This window comes from Dryas octopetala, chromosome 4, assembly GCF_963921425.1.
Source record: "Dryas octopetala chromosome 4, drDryOcto1.1, whole genome shotgun sequence".
Classification (NCBI taxonomy): domain Eukaryota; kingdom Viridiplantae; phylum Streptophyta; class Magnoliopsida; order Rosales; family Rosaceae; genus Dryas; species Dryas octopetala.
The window spans coordinates 16,910,414-16,934,894 of record NC_141369.1 but is presented as its reverse complement, the minus strand read 5'-3'; the positions used below and the strand labels follow the sequence as shown (position 1 = coordinate 16,934,894).

General features: G+C 35.1%; 4 protein-coding genes across 4 annotated transcripts; 1 reads left to right on the top strand and 3 right to left on the bottom strand.

The window, feature by feature from the left end:
* Positions 1–2: 2 nt before the first annotated feature.
* ASIL2 (sequence-specific DNA binding transcription factor) lies at positions 3–1,831 on the bottom strand. Its single transcript, XM_086239003.1, has one exon. It carries the CDS (start codon positions 1,347–1,349, stop codon positions 246–248), a length of 1,104 nt encoding a protein of 367 aa, XP_086095129.1. The 5' UTR covers positions 1,350–1,831; the 3' UTR covers positions 3–245.
* A 44-nt stretch (positions 1,832–1,875) lies between these two features.
* LOC147287433 (Class I peptide chain release factor) lies at positions 1,876–4,632 on the bottom strand. The gene has a single exon (XM_086239004.1). It carries the CDS (start codon positions 4,341–4,343, stop codon positions 3,561–3,563), a length of 783 nt encoding a protein of 260 aa, XP_086095130.1. The 5' UTR covers positions 4,344–4,632; the 3' UTR covers positions 1,876–3,560.
* A 2,720-nt stretch (positions 4,633–7,352) lies between these two features.
* Positions 7,353–11,119, bottom strand: LOC147287432 (beta-fructofuranosidase, cell wall isozyme-like). Its single transcript, XM_086239318.1, has 7 exons — positions 10,846–11,119; positions 10,654–10,662; positions 9,435–10,297; positions 9,101–9,259; positions 8,678–8,916; positions 8,479–8,569; positions 7,353–7,720 (listed from the first exon to the last, which is right to left on the bottom strand). The coding sequence occupies exons 1-7, from the start codon at positions 11,102–11,104 to the stop codon at positions 7,547–7,549; spliced, it is 1,794 nt and encodes a 597-aa protein (XP_086095444.1). The 5' UTR covers positions 11,105–11,119; the 3' UTR covers positions 7,353–7,546.
* Positions 11,120–21,767: 10,648 nt separating this feature from the next.
* LOC147287431 (fructan 6-exohydrolase-like) lies at positions 21,768–24,126 on the top strand. The gene is made up of 5 exons (XM_086239095.1): positions 21,768–22,413; positions 22,537–22,695; positions 22,804–23,042; positions 23,122–23,212; positions 23,912–24,126. The coding sequence occupies exons 1-5, from the start codon at positions 21,874–21,876 to the stop codon at positions 24,086–24,088; spliced, it is 1,206 nt and encodes a 401-aa protein (XP_086095221.1). The 5' UTR covers positions 21,768–21,873; the 3' UTR covers positions 24,089–24,126.
* The last annotated feature ends 355 nt before the right edge of the window (positions 24,127–24,481 follow it).

Here is a 24,481-nt window from a genome sequence, read left to right as displayed (position 1 = left end):
CATTCACAACAGAAAGTCAAGAAGACTCACTTCACTTCACTTCACATCACTTGACAACAAGAATCAACTCTAAATCCTAATGAAGCATGCATTTACTTACGGACTACTAGCCTCTGTTTTCCTAACATTTGACACAACTTAACAGATGCACTCAAATCTAACAATCTACCACTTAGGAATACAAATTTGCCAACATGCTTCTTCTTCTTCTTCTTCTTCTTCTTCTCCCTCTTCACTGGTATTGCTTAGTTGCTACAATCACTGGTATTGTTATTGTTGTTGTTGCTATGGTGATTACTAGCATTCCCAACCCCAGTCCTCCTCCTCCCACCAAGCTTGAGCTGCGAAATATCCACCTGGGTCTTCATAAAAAACTGCATTCTCTGCAACTCCAACTCCTTGGTAAACTTCATCCTCTGCTTCTCCATCTCCACCACCTGCTGCAACTTGGCGCTCTCCGCGTGCTCATACGTCTCCCCGAACTTCATTATCGCCCGCGTCAATTCCCTCACTGAACTCCCCCATCCTCCCTTGTCTCCTCCTCCTCTCGCCGCGGCGCCACTGGCATTGGCCTCCCGCCCCGTCCTCCTCCGCTTCTTCTGCTCAAAAACCTCCACAACCGGAAAACTATCCGTGGAAGCAGGTGAGGCCTCCCGGGACGAGTCGGAGTCACACTCCAGCAGACCCTGACGTCTAATCTTAATCTTGTGCACCTGCTGCTGCTGCTGCTTCGGGTCCCGCTGCCTTAGAAATTGACTACTTGCTCCACGAACCCCGACAGCCATTCCCACCGCCACCTTTTGGGCACTCGCAGCAGCGGCCGAGCCAGAAGGAGGAACCTTTGCGGCGGCGGGGCCTATCAAATGATCCAGCCTGTCATAAAAAGCCCACTTACTGGGTCCTCCGCCGGCGGCAATCTTCGATTTCTCCGACTTATACTTCTTCTTCACGGTATCGATCCTGTTCTTGCACTGAATGTCCGTCTTGGGATTCTTGCTGTAGTCCTCTCGGCTGCTCACAATGTCCGCCACTTCCTTCCAGTGCTTCTGCTTCAGGTTACCTCTGCTCAGCTCCAGGTACCTCTCCCCCCACGCCTCGATCAGCACCGCCGTCGCCCCTTCGCTCCAGCAGTCCTCTCTACCGCCGCCGCTGCTCTTCTGAACCTGCGACGGGAGCGCTAGGGTTAGCGTCCTCTGGGACTCTGGCGCCGGCGTTGTTGCTGCCGGTGGTGCCTGCTGAGATGGCGCCACCGCCACAGTCACCGTTATCCGACCGTTCGGCCTCGGCGACGCCGGAGATCCGGGACTTCCCGCCGATGCCGGCGACTGGATCTCGTCGTCCTCTTCCATGCGCCGATCTGAGAGTCTGAGCGAGAGGAAGGTAGAGAGCGATGCGTTTTGGATTCGGGGTGCTAAAGTGCGCAGAGGTGCGTAGAATCTGACCGATCTGAGAATTGGGGGTTGGGGAAGACTGAAAAGAAAGTTTGGGTTTTTGGGGGTGAGTCGGGTCGGCGACTTAGTAATAAAAAGTAGGTAGAGGTAATTGACCGGCGAGGATTACAATACAGGTGGGTGCTAACGTGCGCCGGGGGTGCGCATGATACATACATAACACGGCTACATAGTCGTCTTAAAAAGAAAGCACATCACACATTGTCGTTTATTATGTTCCGATGTACAATGTTTATTTTTTTCTTTCGTGTGGAGGAGGAAGAAGGTAACGGCGGGAGTGGTTGGTGTTGGACCGTTGGTGGTGCAAACTGCCATGTGGGCCATATGGGTTGGTTCTCGAGAGAGAGACAAAGGCAATGGCTCAGATCAACTGGATCACCTCTTTTTTTGCTGCCAACTTTAAAGTAAGTGGATCAGTTTCTCTAATTAACAGCTTTATTCATTTGCAAATCACACTGCCTTAAATTCCTATGTCTCGGAATCCAAGCTTAAAAGTAGATTATGCACACTATTTCTGCTGTTCAAACTTCAAAGTACATTGAGTTCTCAACTGTCTTTTTCTTTCTTTTTTTTTTCTAAACTTTTGTGTTTGAAAAACATTTATTTTATATATTTCTGAATTGCAGTCAATGTGCTCTTCATTTTTAAGGCCTTTCTAGTTAATGTGACAGTTGATTGCATATATCATGTATACCACTAGCATTGCTCTCTCTCAAAAGTGAAATCTTTAATGACTCTCATTCTATACACTTTGAGAATGATGTTGGATGACGTCTTGCAATGTATAAGAAAGATATATAAACTGGTGCAGAATTGGCAACCCCAAAGGTTCTTTGAAAACATACCATATTTATTGATGACAATGAGCCTTAATATATATTGGTGTAGGCAATTGGGTAATTCTAATTTATGTTTTTTCTTTTCTCTATCACTTCTTGTGTTGGGAGTACCTTGTAGGATGGAGATTGCATAGAATCCTGGGAAAAGCTTGAGTCTAGAAGCTCCTGAACAAGAAGCCAGGAAAGCTACCGATTAAAGAACACCAAACTCAGGTCCCTGAAGGCGATGATGATATATTCATGAAGTTACTGTAAGTTTGGTTTCACTCACAATGCCAACGGAATTAAATATTAATGTAGAAGCTTGTTCAATGATGATATAAACAAGCTTTTCATAATTTCTGTGAACTATTTGTTCACAGGCTGAAGAACTCCAGAGTGTCAAAAGGGAACAAGACTATGGTTTTGGATAAGCCACTGAACATTCCTTCCAGCTTCACCATCATAAGTGAGGAAATAGAGTTCAGGGGAACAACAGTTGCAGTAATTGAATGATATGGGTGAGTTGTGAATTTGATTAAATCTGATTGAGTTGGCTACGGATCTGACAGGAGCATTGAAATAGTTTATCCTTTATTACATCTTATAAACTAGTCAAAAGAGTTCTTCCAAATGAGTTGGATTTACACATGAGGTGATGAAAGGGTCATATGGTCTTATGTACCAAGAAAAAGGGATTAATGATCTTCCATTGAAATGAAACGAGCATGTATAGTTCATTCATTTGTCTCTTTAAGCTGTTGTATTGAATTGACAATATTTTATATGCACCCAGAAACTTACATAAAGTTTATCATTGAAGTAACAGCACAAGAACAGTGGTTCCTTTCGCTTAGGCTGCAGCTTATTTTTCATTTCATAATGTAAAACAACATTCACAACAGAAAGCCAAGAAGACTCACTTCACTTGCCAACAAGAATCAACTCTAAATTCTAATGATGAAGGCATGCATTACTGACTAATCTCTGTTTTCTAACTTTTGGCAAACTTAACAGATGCACTCAAATCTGATAATCTACCACTTTGAATACAAATTTGCCAACATGGGTTTCCTTGTTCTTCTTCTTAGTTTCTAAAATCACTGGTATTGTTATTGTTGTTGCTGCAATCACTGGTATTCAATCTAAACTGATGGACATGTCTGTCAAACCGCATATCCATCATTTTAGCCTCAAAGCAAAAGGTCTATACATATACCATTCATCATCTAACAAATAAGAATTCTGGCAATTGACATAACAAACATGCAACATCTGATAAAATTGCACACTACTTGAGAGGCTTCATACCCTTAGAAGACCTTAGATCATTGACCGCCATTCGGAGTGAATCATCCGAGAGTATCAACCTTGAGAGCGCACCTGTGCTCAACCCCAGCAACTTTGCAGCCTCGGATACAGACCCTTCAACAGCAAAAACAAGATCCAACAGAGCCTGCATTCCCAAAACAAACTTAGGATTGTTGGGTCCAATCTGGGGACCGCAATCGGACCCTCTAACGGTAGACTTTTTGGGAAGAATTTGGAGGAGCTCCGGAGGAGGGGAATAAGCCTCAAGATCCTCCACAGGGTTCCTGACTTGGAGTGCTATAAGAGTGCGCAGGCGGGCCAAGGCCGAGGCCCGGTTCATGTGCTGGGACCGGTCCTCGGCCGCCTGCGCAATGATGCCCGTGGGGAGATGCTTGAGCCGCACGGCAGACTCCCGCTTGTTGCGGTGCTGACCCCCCGGCCCCGAGGACTTGTAAGTGCCCATTTCGCACTGCTTCATCAGCTCTGCATCCGTACATTCCAGATACCCCTTTCCATTAATAATTCCGCTATTACTATTACTAGCGGCGGCGTTGGTGGTGCTGCTGCTTACGGTGGAGCACCGTCGTATGAAGAAGAAACCACCTCCGTTGCTTAAGCTTCTTGTTGTTGCTGCTGTTCTTGTTTTTATAGCTATGGCTGCTGCACCAGTAGTACTAGTTGCCCTTGAAACTCCACCCAATACTCGAACCCATGAATATGAATATGATGATTTCCATAGTGACTGTGCCACTGCCATTGTCATTCTTATGATTTACCATCTATCTATATCTCCATTCTCTCATTCTATAAATGATGATATGATAAGCATTAAGCAGCCACGACACGACTATGACTGGTGAATTTGTAAGGACCTCAAAATCGAAACCCAAACTACCAAACTCCGAATCCGAAAAACTAAAACCCCACAAATAAATATGGGTTTTGGGTTGCTAAAGTGCGCACTGCAGGTGGTGCGCAGAATGAAACTCACCGATCTGAGAATTGGGGTTTGGGGTTGTATCAGTCTGTCAGAGGAGGAAGACTGAAATGAAAGTTTGGGGTTTATTTTCTTCTTTTTTCTTCGTTGTGTAAATAAATGATTTATAGAAGCCCAAAAGGCAGCAATAGAGAGAGATCCAAAACAAGAGCTAAAAGAAAGCCCAAACTGAGCTAGGCCCAAATTTTTTTTCCCCAAACAGCACCCTTTGGGTTGTAATGGTTGAAGGAATAGAGATTAATGTCTACGAGGACAATTAGGGCACGTTTATTTACCCATAATCAGAATGAGCATAAATTAAAATTAGAGTGAGGATGAATCAGAGTGAGAAGTAATCGAAGTGAGCAGGAATCAAAGTCAGACATTTCCATTAACGTGTTTACTAACTATTAGAAATTGAAATAAGACATAACATGATTTCTATACACGTATTTACTTAATTGCAGAAATCGAAATCAAAATCAGTTTGATTACTAAAATGTCCTTATACAAAATTAAATATGTTTTATGTTACTCACAATTTTTTAAATGCCTACAAATAAAATTTACCTCAAATATTTTGTAAAAAAAAAAATTATTTTTCAAACGTTTTTTTTTTTTTTTGTCATAATTTAGAATATTTTGGAAATATTGATGTAGTGTTAAATAGACAACAATCCCTTTCTTACCCAATTTTTTTAAAATAATAAATAAAACAATTGATACACAATATCTCATCAATTGAAAAAAAAAAATGTGAGAGAGGATGCATTCACCAAGATATCAAGAATAGTAGACACAAGATCAAAATTGGAAGATAGATCAAGGGTAGACAAGGAGCTTGAAAGGTTGAGATATTAGATTGGTAACGTACTAATATCATGGCCTAATCTTGATGGTATTTTAGAGGAAATGAAGTTGTTGATGGTATTTGGTTGAGAGCAATTCTGATTAAAAAAGGGTGAGGGTAGTTTTGGCATGAAAAAATTTATTATCATTTCCTCTTTTCTAATCTCAACCGCTTTTATGAAATTAGTTCCTTGTTTTATGTGGACTTCATACTCTTTATTATTCTAATATATGGAAATAAATAAAAGAATCAAAATGAGAATCAATGAGATTTCCAAATATTAGTAAACACATAAATAAAAATCACTCTCATTCTTCAATTTTAATTAATGAATCAATTGAATATACACATATGAGTATATGGCCATTATTTTTCTTGGCTGAAGGGACGTCATTCAGACTAGGCATGCTTCACATGTTCTTTTTACTGTGTGGAAGGAAAAGATAGTCATGATCATCGCTTACTTATCTATCGGCTTGATAGACATAGTAGAGTTCATCTTTGATAGGTGGTGTATGACTATGACATACAATCTAACTGAGGGTGAAAGTTTTATATTTTAATAATAAAAGAATTTGTCAAAATATATTTAAATGTCCAAAGTAATTGTATGTCATATAGTGATAAATTTTAAAATTCTTTAGTTTTTTGAGTTGGTATTAGATTTCTGATTTCAAGAGATATTGAGTTAAGACCTCAATTCCTCACTTAATTAGTTAATTATCATGTTATTGTGCATGCTAGAACTGTAATTTTTGAGAAAATTATAGATTTAGTTCATTTATTTTATACGTAATTCAATTTGATTCACGATTTTTTTTAAGTTCTGTTTTGGTCCACTAATTGTTTCATTTGTTCAATAAAGGTCCAGATTTGTGACTTAAAATCATTTAGGTTGTGTTTTCTTCAATTATAATTGAAGTATAAGTTATATTTCATCATTTTTTAGTCATAAAAACAAATTTTGAGTATTAGAATCTAAAAGAATTGAGATTGGGTGAAGTTTGAAAAATTGGCAGTTTCGGGTACTCTACTTTGGGGTCAATTATCTTGAGTTTTAGAATTCTAATTTGAATGATCTTTATATGGTTGTAAAGAAAAAATGCATAGCTTTAAAACAAATATATGTTTGCTAAATTTGGGTGAGATTTGATAGGGTAAAAGGCAGACCAAATTTGAGAAATAAATATAAACCTTTATTGAACAAATAGAACAATTAGTGAACCAAAACAGAATTTAAAAAAAAATTGTGGACCAAAATTGAATTAGGTATAAAATAATTAGACTAAATATGTAATTTCCTCGTAATTTATTATTTCAATATATCTCTCACTTATCATGTTAATGTGCATGATAATATTGAGTTATCCCTCACTTATAATTTTGACCGCATAAAACTTTTAAGATCTAGTAGTTCTATATTATTATCTTTGTAACACTTGATTTTTTTGGGAATTAAGTCTATATCTTGTTGGTATAATCAAACATTAGATCATTTCTATTACTACAATTAGCATTGAAGCCATATGATATGATGCTTCAATAATGGTGTGTTTGACCTACCTCCTTTTTTTTTTTTGGCCACTGTTTGACCTACCTCCTTTAGTATTGCAATTTGATGATTCAGGGTGTGGTGTGCAACTGTGCATGCATGACTTTTGTGGGTATTTAAATTTTCATCAGTACCAAACAACTTAATTGGCCGACAATATCACAGCTAGCGCTATCGTCCAAAAGAGAAAAAAAGATTTCACAGACTTATTTAACCAAAGATTTATGGGGCACCAAATACCAATATCCATATATATTCCCATTACCAATTTACCAGTACGTATACCAGTCCCATATTACATGTAATCTTTTTTTTTTTTGGGTCAAACGTGCAGCAAACATCTGACAGTGACAGTGTCGTATTCAAATTAAGTTAGTACGTGGAAACTTCAAACTGCAGCAATTCCGGTTGAAGTATATATATATTATTCAATAATTTTATTAATTCATGGACATATATGAATGCCAATTAAGCATAATATAAAAAATTGACACGCAGAAACTTATTTAGCTAATTAGCTCTCATATTGATCAATATTTCATCCATGCTTTTCTTTTCCCCCTCGATCTCAAGCTCTTCTCTCCCCCACTATCTTTTGGCTGTTTTCAAGCTCCATGCACTTGCTCTGATTTTGACACTTTGAGTTCCATTATTGAAGGCATACAAGTGGGCATCACCATCAGTGGCCAATGTGGGATAAACTCTAGCTGTGATGCATGCCTTGCCTTTTCCACCAAAGCTCTCCACTATTGAGTGATCAATCTGCATAAGAGTATAGCCAAAGTTTCAAGTGCATTAGGGCAAACATTTATTATATATCCTGAAATGGGTATCAATGATAAAAAGAAAAGAATTAATGAAGTAGTGAAAGGCATAAAGTACTATATTAGTCTCTTTGTGTTGGTACATATATGCAATGCCATTGTCAAAGTGTCAAATGTGCAACCATGATGAGTCATGCATATCCAAAAATGTGGGGGTTGGGACCCAAAATGGTAATGCACCTATTGCATATAATCTAGACCCTTAATTATCAGGAAGATTTAACTGTTTTCATTAATATTGGAAAGGTACCTAGATAGTCACTTTAATTTCGACCTTTTGTTCTGAGTTAATTGTTAGCCACCCAAGTGGTTCTAGCTAGAAATAGGCATCTTCTGAAATGAGCATACACAAGTGACACTCCAAATGAATTATTGCATGTATTATGAAAATATCAAGTACCCTTTTACTGGTAAAGGCTGTTGCGGTCAAAATCTTATAACCATGTTATGCTTTGTACTTTAGCGGTGCTTAATTTTATTTATTTTCAGCTATATTTTATTAGAAAATCAAATATACTATGGTAGGTTTTGTACAAGTCCAAAGACCGGGCTCAGTTGCGTGTGCAAATTCTAAAGAAAATATGAATTCTCAAAGTGTTTGATGGAAATTTCTGGTGGGCAAGACTTTTAAACTTAAAAGAATTTTCACAAGAGTGCAAATTGATGTATTAATTAAATTGGCTTGTATCCACTTACCAAGCTTCTTAGTGACAACTTCTCATGAAGAGGATCCACATCTAGAAAAGCCCCATAAGTGGTCCTATCATTATCTAGATTTAAGGAAGACCTGTCAAAGATTTAAACAAATAAGCAAATATATAAAAGGAGTTCAAAAATTTTACAAGTCGGCAAGACAGTGATAGCTTGAGAGAGAGAGAGACAGCAGAGCAGAGACCTGCTTTGGTCACTACACATGAGCACCACATATTTGTTTGGACCTTTGAATATTCTATAGAACACTGCTGTGTACTCTTTCAATCCCTTCGAAGCCAAAACTAGCAAACCAAATGGTCCTAAACCACCTTTAACTGATGCACCCTTTTTGCTACACAAGATTTGTGGGTTGGTCCAACTTGGGTCCAGCACTTCTGCTTTCTTCAAATCACTTATTCCAAATGTAATGTCTACATCTGCCTGGAAAAAATAAAAATAAAAACAGACAAAAACATATATAAGCAAAGAGTACCCAAATAAAAAAATTATTCCAGTCTAGTGGGTAAAGAAGAATAGTAAAATAGTACAATGAACAGAATAATTTAGTGGGATTGATGTACTTTTTAGTAAAATGTGGCAAAACCCCATTACTAAGTACACCCACCTGTGCTGCTGTGACACCAAGTACTTCATGCACTGATCCTCCCTTAAGCACAGTGCTTGGCAACTTGACCTGCTTTGTTCTAAGCTTTTCAAGTTCTATAACAGGCCATTGGACCAATTGTTTGCCAGATTTTTCAAGCCAAAGGGTCCTTGGAATTGCCTGCAATTGTCAATTTAATACTATGAGTCATAAGCCAGCTAATTGATGAAGACTATTCTATTCAAATAGAGCAATTGATTATGATGATCCAATTGCATACTTGGTAGGTCTAGACCCTTGACCAATTAATAAATGTTGGACTCCATTATTTTGACCAAACAGTTATGTAAGTTACCTGGAGTCCAGACCATCCCTTCTTGACATCATCATTGACACTTGAAGATTCATTAATCCAACCCCACAAGATCCTACGGTTCTTATCACTGTCAAAGAAAGTTTTTGAAGCATAAAATTTGCCGTAATCATATCTCAATCCTGAATCACTCTCCACTGATCCCTTATCCGGGATATAGATATCCTTTTCAATGTTATATGTCCCAATAGTGTAGTACTCTTTCCTGGTGTTGTCTAAGCTAACCTTGAGCACATGCTTGACATCAGGGCCATTTTCAGATGTGTCAAGACCTGTTTGGCTTTTAACTGAAACTGGGAAGAAATCTGGGCATTCCCACATTCCAATTTTCTTTGCTGAGTGAAGTGGGTGTTTGGCCTTAATCCAATGAATGAAATCTTTGCTCCTGTATAGGATTGCTAATCCTCTTTGATTCCTCTTGCTCCCAATGATCACTCTCCATCTCTTATCTGGGCCCAGCCAAGCAGTAGTTGGGTCCCTAAATGAGCTGGCATTGATTTGGTTAGCTTGGGTGGGTGCCATTAGTGGATTTTGTGGGATCTTATCCCACTCCCTAAGGAATGGGTCTGAGAGGTTCTTGGGGAAGGCCAAGTTTTGAACTTGTTGGTTTTGGGGGTCTATTCCTGTGTATAAAATGACCGGTTTGCCCCCAGGGAGGATGGTGGTGGAACCTGACCAACAGCCGTTGATATCGGACGGCTGGGATGGGTAGATGGCAGCATCATGTGGGGTCCAGTTAACCAGATCAGTTGATGTGGAATGGGCCCACACAATGTTCCCCCAAACTACACCTTTGGGGTTGTATTGATAGAAGAGATGGTAAATTCCCTTATATATCAATGGTCCTACATCAAGAGTAACAGACAATGCTTTAGTGCTTTGAAATCACAGTAACAAAACCCAAACCAAACCAGGAATAAAGAAAGTGTGGCCCAAAAATAATAGAGCAATAATATGAAACCACCAATCAATAGTGTTGGACTTTCTATAAGATTCATTCACATCAATGCATCATGGTATATAGTTTCATAGAAAATGAACCAGACCCAGAAAATATAAAAGAAACAGAATGGCCATAAGGTTCTCTATAGCCTATTAAACCTTACTAGGACTAAACCACACCAACTGGTTGATTTTAACCAATTACACAAAACATTAACTGTTGAAAATAAACCAGAGGAGAAAGGAACAAGGAACTAACCATTAGGATCTGTGAAACCAAACAAGCCCATTTGTCCATTCCACAATCAGAACAAGTCAAATGTGAAAAACAAGAAGCAAAAAACAAACTGTTAGAGCTATGAACAATAAAGATAAGGACAGGTTGAAAGAAAAAAAAAATGAAAATGAAAAGCAGAGAGAAAATCAAAGAGATTATAGGTGAAGAACAAACCATTGATCCAATTCTTTGGAGGCTGGAAATGATAGCCAGTTCTGTAAGGTTCCTTAACATGTTCTTGATTTGCAGAAGTCAATTGGGAAGTTTGAAGGTTTCTGTAAACATGGTGGGAAGCTTCAAGCTGAAGAACAGCATGGCCAAGCCAAAGAGCAAGAAAGCAGTATAGAAAGACAGAGGAGATGGCCATGGTGGCTTTGTGGGGTTGAGGATATAAGGCTACATTATGCTTGCTATTTATAGGAGAATAACCCATGTGGTTGTCGAGGAAGGCTCTTAGACTTTTTTATTTTTATTTTTTATTATTTATTTATTTATTTTATTTTTTTAATGGAGTAACAAAAGGATGGGTTGAAATGTTGAATGGTCGGATTAGTGCCGGCTCAAGGATAAGGCGAGCAAGGCCTGTGCCTAGTGCCTCATGTTGAGGGAGGCCTTATATTAAAAGTATTTGACACATTAATAAAAGTAAAAATCTTTAAATATTTATAATTAGCCAATTTGGCCTTAGAATTCAGAAAGAAACTTTCTATTTTCTTGTTTAATGTTTAGGTGTGAGATTCTTCATTATTTGTTAGCAGGACTTTTGATTTTTTTTATTTCCTTAGGCATGACATAAAGCATGAATAGATGAATTGATTACTTCATGAATGACCAGGCCAAAAAAATTGCTCCATTAATTGTTTTCAGAGACATCTCATATCTATTTCATTTGTGCATTATCATCTGCCATTTTTTTCCTTTTCTCTCATTCTTTGTAATATTTTTCGTCTAAAACTAAAAGAACTAGGCCTACGGGCTGATTTTTTGCTAGAAAGACTAGTTCATCTATACGACAAGTGCAGACTAGCAAAGCCTTCAAAGTTTAAAATCAGGTTTTATTATTCTTGAATATTGTATCTCATACTTTTAACTTTTATTTGTTATTAGTAATATTAATTATGTCTAGTAGGAAATTTGAATCTAAATTTGAAAAGAACAATGTTTGGGTTCTAATATTTGAGGACCAACTTTGTCCTCATGACCAATTAAATGAGTTCTACCATTAGAGAGAAAATAAAGTTAAGACGGTAAACTCCACCATGAGCTTATTTAATTGCCTGACAAAATTAGTTTTCAAATATGAGAATCCAACATTACTCATATGAAAAACTTAAAAGACCACCTAATTTAAGATTTTATTTAAAAAAAATATATTTTTGAATAATGTATTGAAAGGTCTATCATCTATGTATAATTTTGTGTAAAGTCTTACTTTTCATCGAGCTGTCACTGACTTGGATATGACATAAAGAAGAAAAGTCACACTTCACAAGATTTGTCCAAGAAAAACCCTAATATAATAACAATTAAATTTGATTGTTTTAGGAGTGAAGGGTCCACGAAATTAAGCAGGCATGCATATGAATTTTGGAACAACAAAAGTCAAAGACTCACAGGGTTGTATTGTAAATTTGTAATTATCTTTCTTTCGTCTTTTTTTTTTTTTTTTTTTTTTTCATGAATGAATGAACTGGAGCTCCTGGACTGGTACAATTGTTCTAGACATGAACAATATAACACCAGAAGAGGATAAATCAATTAGTCGACCTCTGAGCTTATTCATGAGTAAATTCTCTCATAATTAAGGTCTAAAAAAAAGGTGCATTCTTTTATCTAATGGTCTTAAACATTCATAATTAATTAATGAAATTTTTAAATAGAAAATTAGGATTAAATACCAAATATCAATAGTTTTTCAGTAAAGCAGTAAGACACCAATTTTTTTTAGTTTAGATACTAACTTAGAGTAAGACATTTTGGATTATGTCACAAATCAGTTTGTTATATAGTTGTGACTGTCGAACAGTTACAGTTGTAATTGTCGAACAGTCACAGTTGTGATTGCTTAAAATTTATAAAACAATTAAAATTTTTAAGGGTTTCATATTTTTGATTTAGTTTTGAGGGATGAAGTCCTATAACCTAAAGATTAAACATTAAAGTTTAAGCCTTGCAAATATTGAAAAAATAACAAATCAATAAAAAAGTTATGACTGTTAAACAGTCACAGCTCTATACAACTATGTTTTTTAAAGTTGGTACTTAAACTGAAATTTAGCACCTAAAGTGAAATTATATAAATGTTTTGGTAGTTAAAATGAAAAAATATTATAATTTGGTACCTAAAGTCAATGGACCTATTTTTAAATTATGATATGTGTGCTTAATACCTGCTTAGAGGATAAGTTTGTAGCTGTAGTGCTGTACTGCAGAATAAAAAATAAAAAAAAAGTAGTCTGAACTTTTTTTTTTTTTTTGCCCTTTTGGTAATAATCAAAAGAATTCTGAACTTATAAAAGATACTGCACATGAAATCCAAAAAGTAACTGTCAACCATACCAAACAGAATCATTCAACATGAGTTCAACTTGCTGATATACTCATATATACATATACATATATATATCCCTTATATATCACTCATGATGCTGCTATAAAAACTTGTGCTTCACCCTGAAAATTTGGCAATTTCAATAATAAACTAGAATGAAGTAATTAAAATATTCAGTACTCCCTTAATTCTCTCTGTCATTATGTAAGATTTAAGTCACTTGTTAGTGTTGTTTATTGTTCTAGATTAATTGGGACTTTCTAATTACATATTTATTGGTTAACTTGCTAGTTGTTTTGAGTCTGCAAGTGTCTTACAAATGCAGAAGCTAGAAATGATAAACGGCTGATGAGCTTAACTAGTTTCTTATTAGAACAAATAGTTTACAAACATTAATCAATCACATAATCATAATTAATAAAGAGTTGCTCTTTACTCTGTGACTCTAAAACTATGAAGGAAAGTAGAGCATCTAATCTAAAATTAATTGACAATAAGAAGAGAGACTCAAGTCCCTTATAAACATTTACATAAAATTATAGTTTTCTAACATGGGACAACACGCTCCACATTCTCACATTTTATAAATAAAATAGTAAAATAAAGAGTTAATTACACTTACACCCCCTGAGGTTTCAAAACTATTACATATAACCCCCTACAAAAGAAAAAAATAAATAAATAAAAAAGAAAATATTTGTATTGAGGTTGGACCTTACACCTTAAGTAATCTTATTAGGCCATTTTATCTCTTAACATGTATTTTTGCATAATTTTTCATCATTTTTTGTCTCACTATAGGGAGTTATATGCAACAGTTTTGAAATCTCAGGGGATGTATGTATAATTATTTGAAATCCTAGAGGTGTATGTGAAAAGACGATAAACCTCAAAGGGTGTAAGTGTAATTAACTCTAAAATAAACAAAAACTTTTTGATAGGACCAATATTTTACCAAATAAACCTTTTTATTTTATTTTATTTGAGAGAGAGAAGATGAGAATATTGCTAGCCTAACTAATAGATGGTTGCCAAATAAAACTTTGATAATGATAGGACTTGATTGATGCCTCCAATGGATAACAAACCATATATCTTTGGGTCCCTGTTGATCGGTATAGGGACAACAAAATGGCTTATCCCCTGAATCTGACCTATAAAAAAGTACTAGCTGTACTTATTCTTCCAATAGATCAGATATGACATTTAGTTCGATTCTCTATAACACTCCTACATACCAAAACATAAAGGCTTTTAACAGAGAGATGAACAACTGAATTTCATAATCCCAACTCCCAAGACCAAGAGCCTATATACTCTTCAACTATAACTACAACAAGGGAAGCATTTTCCTTTTCATATTATGGTCAGATTTGTAACACTTTTGTATATGTATAGACACCAATGTGAGGAACAAACTCTCAGTATCAATATAGACCAAGTCTTGTAGAATAATCCCTCATTTGTTAAAAAAATATTAGGCATAAATTCAATTTAGACACATAACTATATATGCTATTTCAACGAAGTTTACAAACTTTAAAATATTTCAAATATACACTCGATCTATTATCTAAATTAAAAATTCGTCTATTGATTCGTTGAGAGATCAGTTAAATGTCAGCTTGAAATATTTTAAAATTCGTGAATCCCGTTGAAATGACATATATAGTTATATGTCTAAATTAAATTTATGCTAAAATATTAATACTTACTTTTTCCTTTTATCTATTCAAACTTAAAATTCTTCTACAAAAAATATCAATAAATTAATAGTTAATTAATTTTGCACGTGCAACTGCATCCAGCGCTGAAGTGCAGCAATCACCACTTTGGACAATAACATCTTCTTAATATTATAATAAAAATTGTGAAACCCTTTCTTAATGTAATAATATCATTTAATTTCTCGGGTTTGATAATAATAGCATTTTCTAATTTGATGTGTAACATATATTAATCACTTTAAAGTTTAAACAATTAGTCCATTCAAATAAAAAATAAAGAAAACAATTAGTCAATTATCCACGTAACAAGTTAATCTTTTATTTCCCTTTTTGGTGGGTCAAATTTGATACAAAAGACTAAGGGGGGTGTCCCCAACTTAGATTTCATTGGATTTTAAAAGTCTAATGAAATTTAGGTGTCCCCAATTTAGATTTTAATGGATTCCAATGAAGTTTAGGTGTCCCCAATTCAGATTTTAATGGATTCCAATGAAATCCAGGTGTCCTCAAAAAGTCATGGATTTCATTAAGTGAAGGATTTTAATGGATTTGGATGGATTTGGTTGGATTTGAATGCATTTTTTACACATAACAAATTCCATAAGAATTCCACCCAATTCCTTTGGATTTTGATAGATTCTATGGATTTTAAAATCCATTAAACTCCTTTAAAATCTGAGTTGGGGACACCCCCCTAAGTTGTGACCCATTATAGCCGGCACGAATCTAGTCATCGATTATCATTCAACACACATGCAGTGCCGGCTCAAGCATAAGGCGAGCAAGGCCTGTGCCTAGGGCCTCATGTTGAGGGAGGCCTTATATTAAAAGTATTTAACACATTATTAAAAAAAAATTAAATATTTATAATTAACCAATTAAGCCTCAGAAATCAGAAAGAGGCTTTCCACTTTCTTGTTTAATATTTAGGTGTGAGATTATTCATTATTTGTTAATGGGACTTTTGATTTTTTTTTTATTCATTTAGGCATGAAATGAAGCATGAATAGATGAATTAATTACTTCATGAATGATCATGCCAAAAAAAATTGCTTCATGAATTGTTTTCAGAGACATCTTATATCTGTTTTTTTTTTTGTGCATTGTGATTTGCCTTTTTTTTTTTTTTTTCTTTTCTTTCATTTTCTGTAATATCTCTTGTCTAAAACTAAAAAAAGCAGGCCTACAAGCAGATTTTTTGATGGAAGGGCTAGTTCATCTATGCAACAAGTGCAGACTAGCAAAGCCATTACTTCAAAGTTTAAAATCAAGTTTTATTGTTCTTAAATATTGTATCTCATACTTTAGCTTTTGTTTGTTATTAGTAATATTAATTATGTCCAAGGAATAAAATTTCGTTTTTTAAGAAGGGGGAAATTTTATTTCAGTTTCATACTTTTTCGGTAATATTTCGTTTATTTCGCCAAAATTTTGCCGAAATTTTGGGCGAAATTTCGAAGCCTACTAACGTGCAAGTCTGTTGTCTTTTCGCGATAGATTGACGAAATTTCGCCGAAATTTTGGCGAAATTTCGTTTACCATTTCTAGAAATTAGAAGTTCAGAACATTTACCAGCCCCCCCGCGACTTCAGTCTTCGCGAGAGACCAGAGGGAGAGAGGGGAGGTAGAGACCGAAGCCACCCGTCGCCAGAGGGAGAGAAGAGATCAGAGAGGGAGATCGGGGAGGGAGGAGGGAGTGAGGGATTAGGAGAGAGAATAGAAGGTGAGAAATCTAACTGTCTAAGCAAAGTGCAGAACTATGAAATGATTGGGTTCAAATAAGTTACTGGAATTGGAATATGCTTAAAGTTGAAGAGGAGTTTTCCGGTTCTTCTGGAACTTCTTGGAGAGTCCTCGGGTTGGGTTGGAGGTTTGACAGCTTGGCTTTCCAAGAAAGGCAATATCACATTATCATGTTCATTGAACAGTGGCCCAAATCATTTTTTTGACTCTTTCTTTTTATTTATGGAATTTATGGAGTAGACTAGTAATGAGTTAATGACTAATGAGAGAAGACAAACTGGCTTTCCAAGAAAGGCAATATCACATTATCACGTTCATTGAACAATGGCCCAAATCATCTATTTGACTCTTTCCTTTTATTTATGGAGTAGACTAGTAATGAGTTAATGACTAATGAGAGAAGACTTGAGAGGTGAGGGGGGAAATAGAAAAAAGGAAGGAAAGAAAAAAAAGAAGAGAAAAGAAAAAAACAAAAAAAAAAAAGATAAGGAAAGAAAAAGGAAAAAGTTTAGGGTTGATTGGGGTTTGGGGCCTTTGGGCAATTGAAAAGAAAAACAAAGGTTTGGGGTTTTGTTTGGTCGTTTTGATGTTCCGTTTAGTTGTTTTTAAACCATAATATATTTATATATAAAAAATAATTTAAAATACCCTAAATGACCTAAACACTAATATCCTAAACAATATAAAATATAGATTATAAAGTATATAGGGTTTAATAAAAAATTATGGAGTATAAAGAGTATTAAGGTAGATAAAGTATATACGATTTAGTCTATAGATTATAGAGTATAAAGAATATACTAATTTCAATTATTAATTATACTAATTTTATTTAATAGTATTTGCTTTCAGCGGGCATTATATTCACATTATATCACATGAAACCTACTATATAATTTGGATTCTTCAATGTTTTTTTTATCAATGTAGTAGATAATATGTTAAATAAACATATAGTAAAGTTTCATTCAAAATTTATGTATTTTGATAGCAATTTCCGTCGTTTCCGTCTAATTTTTGTCGAAATTTAAAAATCTTCGAAATATCCGTCGAAATTTCTATCAAAATTTCTATTGAAATTTCCTCGAAACTTGAAATTTTATTCCTTGATTATGTCTAGTAAGAAATTTGAATTTGGATATAAAAAGAACAATGTTTTGGGTCCTCATATTTGAGGATCAACCTTGTCCTCATGACCAATTAAATGAGTTCTACCATAAGAGAGAAAAGAGAGTTAGGATGGTGGACCCCATCATGGGCTTATTTAATTGGTTATAAGAACAATGTTAATTCTTAAACATGAGAAACTTAAGAAAAAAAGACCTCCTAACTTAAGATTTTTTTTAAAAAAATATTTTTAAATAATATATTTGAAAGGTTTATGTGTAATTTTACCTTCAGCCTTACTTTTCATTGAGCCATGCACCACTGCACACATGCATCAAATTTACTCATTTACTTCAATACTAGGCCCATTATAGCCCCCTAAACATTCACTAGATTCCTTGGTATTTTTCAAACGAGTAAAAATCATTTTCTGATATCCTTTTAATTTGATAAATTATCCAGAGAAATTAAACATATAGGCATGGGCCATATATGTTCGACTACTGCTGCCCAGGAGCATCATTTGCTCACATCTCCTACAATTTTTCTATAAAATGCATGGGGTTTACTTAGTAATTCTTTTTTTTTTTTTGGCCAAGATTCTTAATTAATTCTTTTCTTAAGTGAAGTTGGTGCTGTCTTGGATATCACAATTGTGATTAATATTATGTCACCTTTAACATCCATACTCGTAATTAATATGCTCCACGAGATTAGCAAAAAGCATAATGCATGCATATATGTCATGCTGCAACAACAACAAAAAAATCAATAGTACAATACTTTTGTGTTTAATTTTTTAAAATTTTCTACGTGCATGATGCATGCTCATTCACTAATTTATGTTTGAAACATCATTTCAACAAAAAAGAGAATGAAAATTCATCAAAAAGAAAGTTTGAATTACTACAAATACGCGCCATATAAAGTGTTTTAGAAGCAATGGAAAACCAAAGCAAAAATATAAGATATATTTTCTAGCTAGCTCAAAAGGTGGTATGAATTTCTTAAAATACAGTTGCCACCCCAAATTCGGGCCATCAATATTTACAACGTGCACTTATATTGTCTATTTAATAAAATAATAAATAGAAAAACTATGATTTCATTTAGAAAGAAAGTCGAACAGTACGAATATTCCCATTCTATTATAATAGGTCTGATAACAAAAAGGACTTATTATTCTGGATCAATTTGGACATATTATTAGGAAGAGGAAATGACAACAATTGTCTTCGAACTTTACCTTTAGGATCACTTTGATTTACGAACTTGTTTTCTGAATTTTATAGTTTTTGAACTTTCATTCGTGTATTACTCAAGTTTATTCCGTCAATTCTGTCAAATTTTCCGTCACTTTTAGTCACGTATGTGAGCCACTTTTGAAAGGTAAAAATATATGATAACTCATCCCATCTTTTTTTTTTTTTTTCTAACATGATATACGTAATTAAAATTGACGGAATGAACTAAAGTGATATACATGTGAAAGTTTGTAGACTATATAATTCAAAAAATAAGTTTGTGGACCAAAGTAATACTTAAGGTAATTAAAATTTAAGGACCATTGCTATAATTCTCTCTTAATAAGAAATTCATAAGGGTTTATTTCATATTTAGTACCTAAACTTTGAGCCTTGTCTTAATGTGGTACCTAAACTTTTATTTGTCCCAATTGAGTACCTAAACTTTTATTTTGTGTCTAATAGGTACCAAAATGAATTTTTGTTAAAATTGTCAATAAAAATTAGGGGCAATATAGTCAAAGTATATTTTAATTATTTTCTTTATATGTTTAAAATTATTAAAAAAAAACACACAACAAACAAAAAAAATTAAAAATTAAAAATTAAAAAATAAATTTTTTGAAGTGACTATATTGCCCCTAACTTTTGTTGATAATTTTAACAGAAATTCATTTTGGTACCTATTAGACACAAAATAAAAGTTTAGGTACTCAATTGGAACAAATAAAAGTTTAGGTACCACATTAAGACAGTGGTCAAAATTCAGGTACTAAATATGAAAAAAAACCAATTCATAATTGTTAATTGCACAAGTAAGGGTAATTTTACTTTACCTGTGTGTTGATCAACTACAGTTTGGTAGAATGTGCCAACTCTAATTTAATTTGCAATTTTGCATATAGTGGGCTATGGGAAAGTAACCATGAAGCTCATACCCCAGTACTCTCTGAAATAAGCTCAAAGGTTGGGACTTGTAGCTTCAGTAGTTGAAAGCATTTACTCATTTACTCAAATGTTAGGACAATGGGACGTGTTGCTCTAGTTTAATGTTTGCCCATTTTAGTTATGTTTCTAACTAATTATTAATTAGTTTAATTATATTTCTCTTCATCTTTTTGAGAGATTACAAATGGGAGATTATTCGATAATACTAGAGGTTGATATCGATTGCACATTGTCAAAGTGTGAAATGTACTGATTACTTTATGAAAATGCTAATTAATGTTTGCAAACTATTAGTTTTAATTTGTTCAAATTAATAAGAAACAATTAAGATCATCAGCCATTAACCATTCTAGCTTCTGCATCGTAAGACAATATATTGCAGACTCAAAACAACTAACAAGTTACCCAATAAATAATTAATCAAGTTGAAATTAAGTGCCATATAATAACATGGATATCAGTCAATTCCCAATCTAGAAATCAGTTACCCTGATATAATAATAGTTAGAACAAGAAACAATTAATAGTTTTTTTTTCGATAAAGCAAGAAACTACACTAACAAGTCACTTAAAGCTTACATAATAACAGAGAGATTTAAGGGAGTACTGAATATTTTAATTACTGTATTCTAGCTAGTTTAATATAGAGAAACACTCTGCCAATTGCTTCTGATAAGTTAATTACCAATTTTTCTGAGTTAAGCACAAGGTTCTAAAGCAGCATCTTGAGTAATATATAAGGATATCCTATCCCTATATGGCTATATATATATATATATATCTATCTATCATCAAGTTGAACACATGTTAAACTTAATTTAATTAACACTCTTTTTCTTGGACAAATCTTGTGTAACATCATGGTATGACTTTTAATTCTTTATATCACATCTAACTATCCAACCCTTCATTTTCTCAATCCCACAAAGGCACCATGGCCATCTCCTCTGTCTTTCTACACTGCTTTCTTGCTCTTTGGCTTGGCAATGCTGTTATTCACCTTGAAGCTTCCCAGCATGTTTACAGAAACCTTCAATCTTCCCAATTAACTTCTACACATCACAATGTTAATGATCCTTACAGAACTGGTTATCATTTCCAGCCTCCAAAGAATTGGATAAATGGTATGTTCTGCTTTGCTTTCAACCTGGCCTAATCTTTAATGTTTACAGCTCTAACAGTTTGTTTTTTTTTTTTGCTTCTTGTTTTGCACATTGGACTTGTTCTGATTGTGGAATGGACATATGGGATTGTTTGGTTGCACAGATCCTAATGGTTAGCTCCTTTCTCCTCTGGTTCAATTTTCTACAAAGTTAATATTTTTTGTAATGGTTAAAACCAATCTATAGCGCAGTCTAGAAACCGAACCAGTTGGTGGGTTTAGTCCTAGTACTGTTTGGTTATAGATATTTTCTGGGCTTGGTTCATTTTCTATGAAAACTATATACCATCATGCCTTTGATGTGAATGAATCAATTAATCTTTTGGTTTGTGTTTTGGTACTGTGTGATTTGAAAGCACTAAAGAAGTGTGAAAGCTGTCTGTTACTCTTGTTGCAGGACCATTGATTTACAAGGGAATATACCATTTGTTCTATCAATACAACCCCAAAGGTGTAGTTTGGGGAAATATTGTGTGGGCTCATTCCACATAAACTGATCTGGTTAACTGGACCCCACATGATGATGCCATCTACCCATCACAGCCGTCGGATGTCAACGGCTGTTGGTCGGGTTCCACCACAATACTCCCGGGGGGCAAACCCGTCATTTTATACACGGGAATAGACCCCCAAAACCAACAAGTTCAAAATTTGGCCTTCCCTAAGAACCTCTCAGACTCATTCCTTAGGGAGTGGGATAAGGTCCCACAAAATCCAGTAATGGCACCCACCCAAGCTAACCAAATCAATGCAACCTCATTTAGGGACCCAACCACTGCTTGGCTAGGCCCAGATAAGAACTGGAGAGTGATCATTGGAAGCCAAAAGAACAAAAGAGGATTAGCAATCCTATACAGAAGCAAAGACTTCATTCATTGGATTAAGGCCAAACACCCACTTCACTCAGCAAAGAAAACTGGAATGTGGGAATGCCCAGATTTCTTCCCAGTTTCAGTTAAAAGCCAAACTGGTCTGGACACATCAGAAAATGGCCCTGATGTTAAGCATGTGCTCAAGTATAGCTTGGGCAATACCTGGCGTGACTGCTACACAATTGGGACATATAACATTGACAAGGATATCTATATCCCGGATAAGGGATCTGTGGAGAGTGATTCAGGATTGAGATATGATTATGGCAAATTCTATGCTTCAAAATCTTTCTTTGACAGTGCTAAGAACCGCAGAATCTTGTGGGGTTGGATTAATGAATCTTCAAGTGTCAATGATGATATCAAGAAGGGATGGTCTGGACTCCAGGTAATATATATGTATATATGATAGCTAGCCATACATAACTGTTTGATCAAAATAATGGTATCCAATATTTATTGATCGGTCAAGGGTATATATGAATAGCTAACTTTTGACACTAGCTTGCAGGCAATTCCAAGGACCCTTTGGCTTGAGAAATCTGGGAAACAATTGGTTCAATGGCCTATAGTAGAAATTGAAAAGCTTAGAGCAAAGAAGGTCAAGTTGCCAAGCTCTGTACTTGAGGGAGGATCAGTGCATGAAGTACTTGGTGTCACAGCAGTGCAAGTGGGTACTTAGTAAAGGGATTTTGTCACGTTTTATTAAAAAAACACATCAATCCCACTAGAATGGAATATTTTTCATTTTGGTACTCTTTGCTTATGTTTTACGCAGGCAGATGCAGAGATTACATTTGGAGTAAGTGATTTGAAGAAAGCAGAAGTGCTGGACCCAGGTTGGACCAACCCACAATTATTGTGTAGCCAAAAGGGTGCATCAGTTAAAGGTAGTTTAGGACCATTTGGGTTGCTAGTTTTGGCTTCAAAGGACTTGAAAGAATACACAGCAGTGTTCTACAGAATATTCAAAGCTCCAAACAAATATGTGGTGCTCATGTGCAGTGACCAAAGCAGGTCTCTGCTCTCTCTCTTTCTCACTAACCAAACTTCAAATTGTTAACCCTTTTTGCCTTTTGTTTTATTGGTTTGGTAGGTCTTCCTTAAACCAAGATAATGACAAGACCACTTATGGGGCTTTTCTAAATGTCGATCCTCTTCATGAGAAGTTGTCACTAAGAAGCTTGGTAAGTTTCAACAAACCAATATAATTAACACATCAATTTGCACTTCTTTATTGAAAAGTCAGTCTTTCTATATGATCATGACCTCCATACCCTTCATTCATGTGAAAGTTCTTTTAAGTTTAGAAGTCTATCCCACCAGAAATTTCTATCAAATATTTGAGAATCTATACTTTCCTTAGAACTTGCACATTCAACTGAGTCTGCCTTTGGACAGAACAATATAAAATATAGATGAAATTAAATAAAAGCATTACCAAAGTTTAACATATTTAATTAAGATTTTGCACTTACTGGTAAAAGGGTCCTTCATTATGCATTCATTTGAACTGTCACTTCTATATGCTAGATCGACCACTTTGTGAGTAACAATAAATTCAGAAGCAAAGGTCCAAATTAAAGGGGCTAGGTTCCTTTCCATTAACCAAAACAGTTAATCTTTCTGGTAAGTGTCTAGCATATATATGCAAAAGGTGCATTCTGTTTTGGGCCCAAGCCCCACAATTTTTGGTATGGATTCACATGGTTGCACATTTCACACTTTGACAATGGCATTGCATATATGTACCAACACATATCGAGAGACCAAATACTTTATGCTTTTGATCAGTACTAGCTTGTTCTTTCTTTTCTTTTGGTTATACCCATTTCATGGTTATATATGTCTGTCCTAATGCATTTGAAACTTTGCTTCTTGTGCAGATAGATCACTCAATAGTGGAGAGCTTTGGTGGAGAAGGCAAGGCATGCATCACAGCTAGAGTTTATCCCACATTGGCTATTGATTGTGATGCTCACTTGTATGCCTTCAATAATGGAACTCAGAGTGTCAAAATCTCAGGAAGTGCATGGAGCTTGAAAACAGCAAAGATCAATTGATTAATAGTGGTGCAGGGTCTTGAAAGGAGAGAAGAAGAAAAGCAGGGATGGAATATTAATTCTGAATTAATGTGATCTTCATTCATTTGTAGTGCCTTTTCAGATAACTAATAGGAGAGCAAAATAAATTTGTGGGTTTCTCTATGAATTAAAGGTTAACTAATAATAAAATTATTTGAATATTATGCATAATTATATACTCTATATTCCATTAAGGAATATTTGAACACTACAAGAAAAACAAGTAAAGGCAACCAATTTTTTTTTGGTAGGCATAGAGGCAACTGCCACTTTTGTTAGTTTGTAATGTCTCTTGCCACACTGCAGTCACCATATATCATGTTGGAGGTTGGTGTTGGGGTGGCAAGGGAGTTAAGGCCACCCACATGTAAG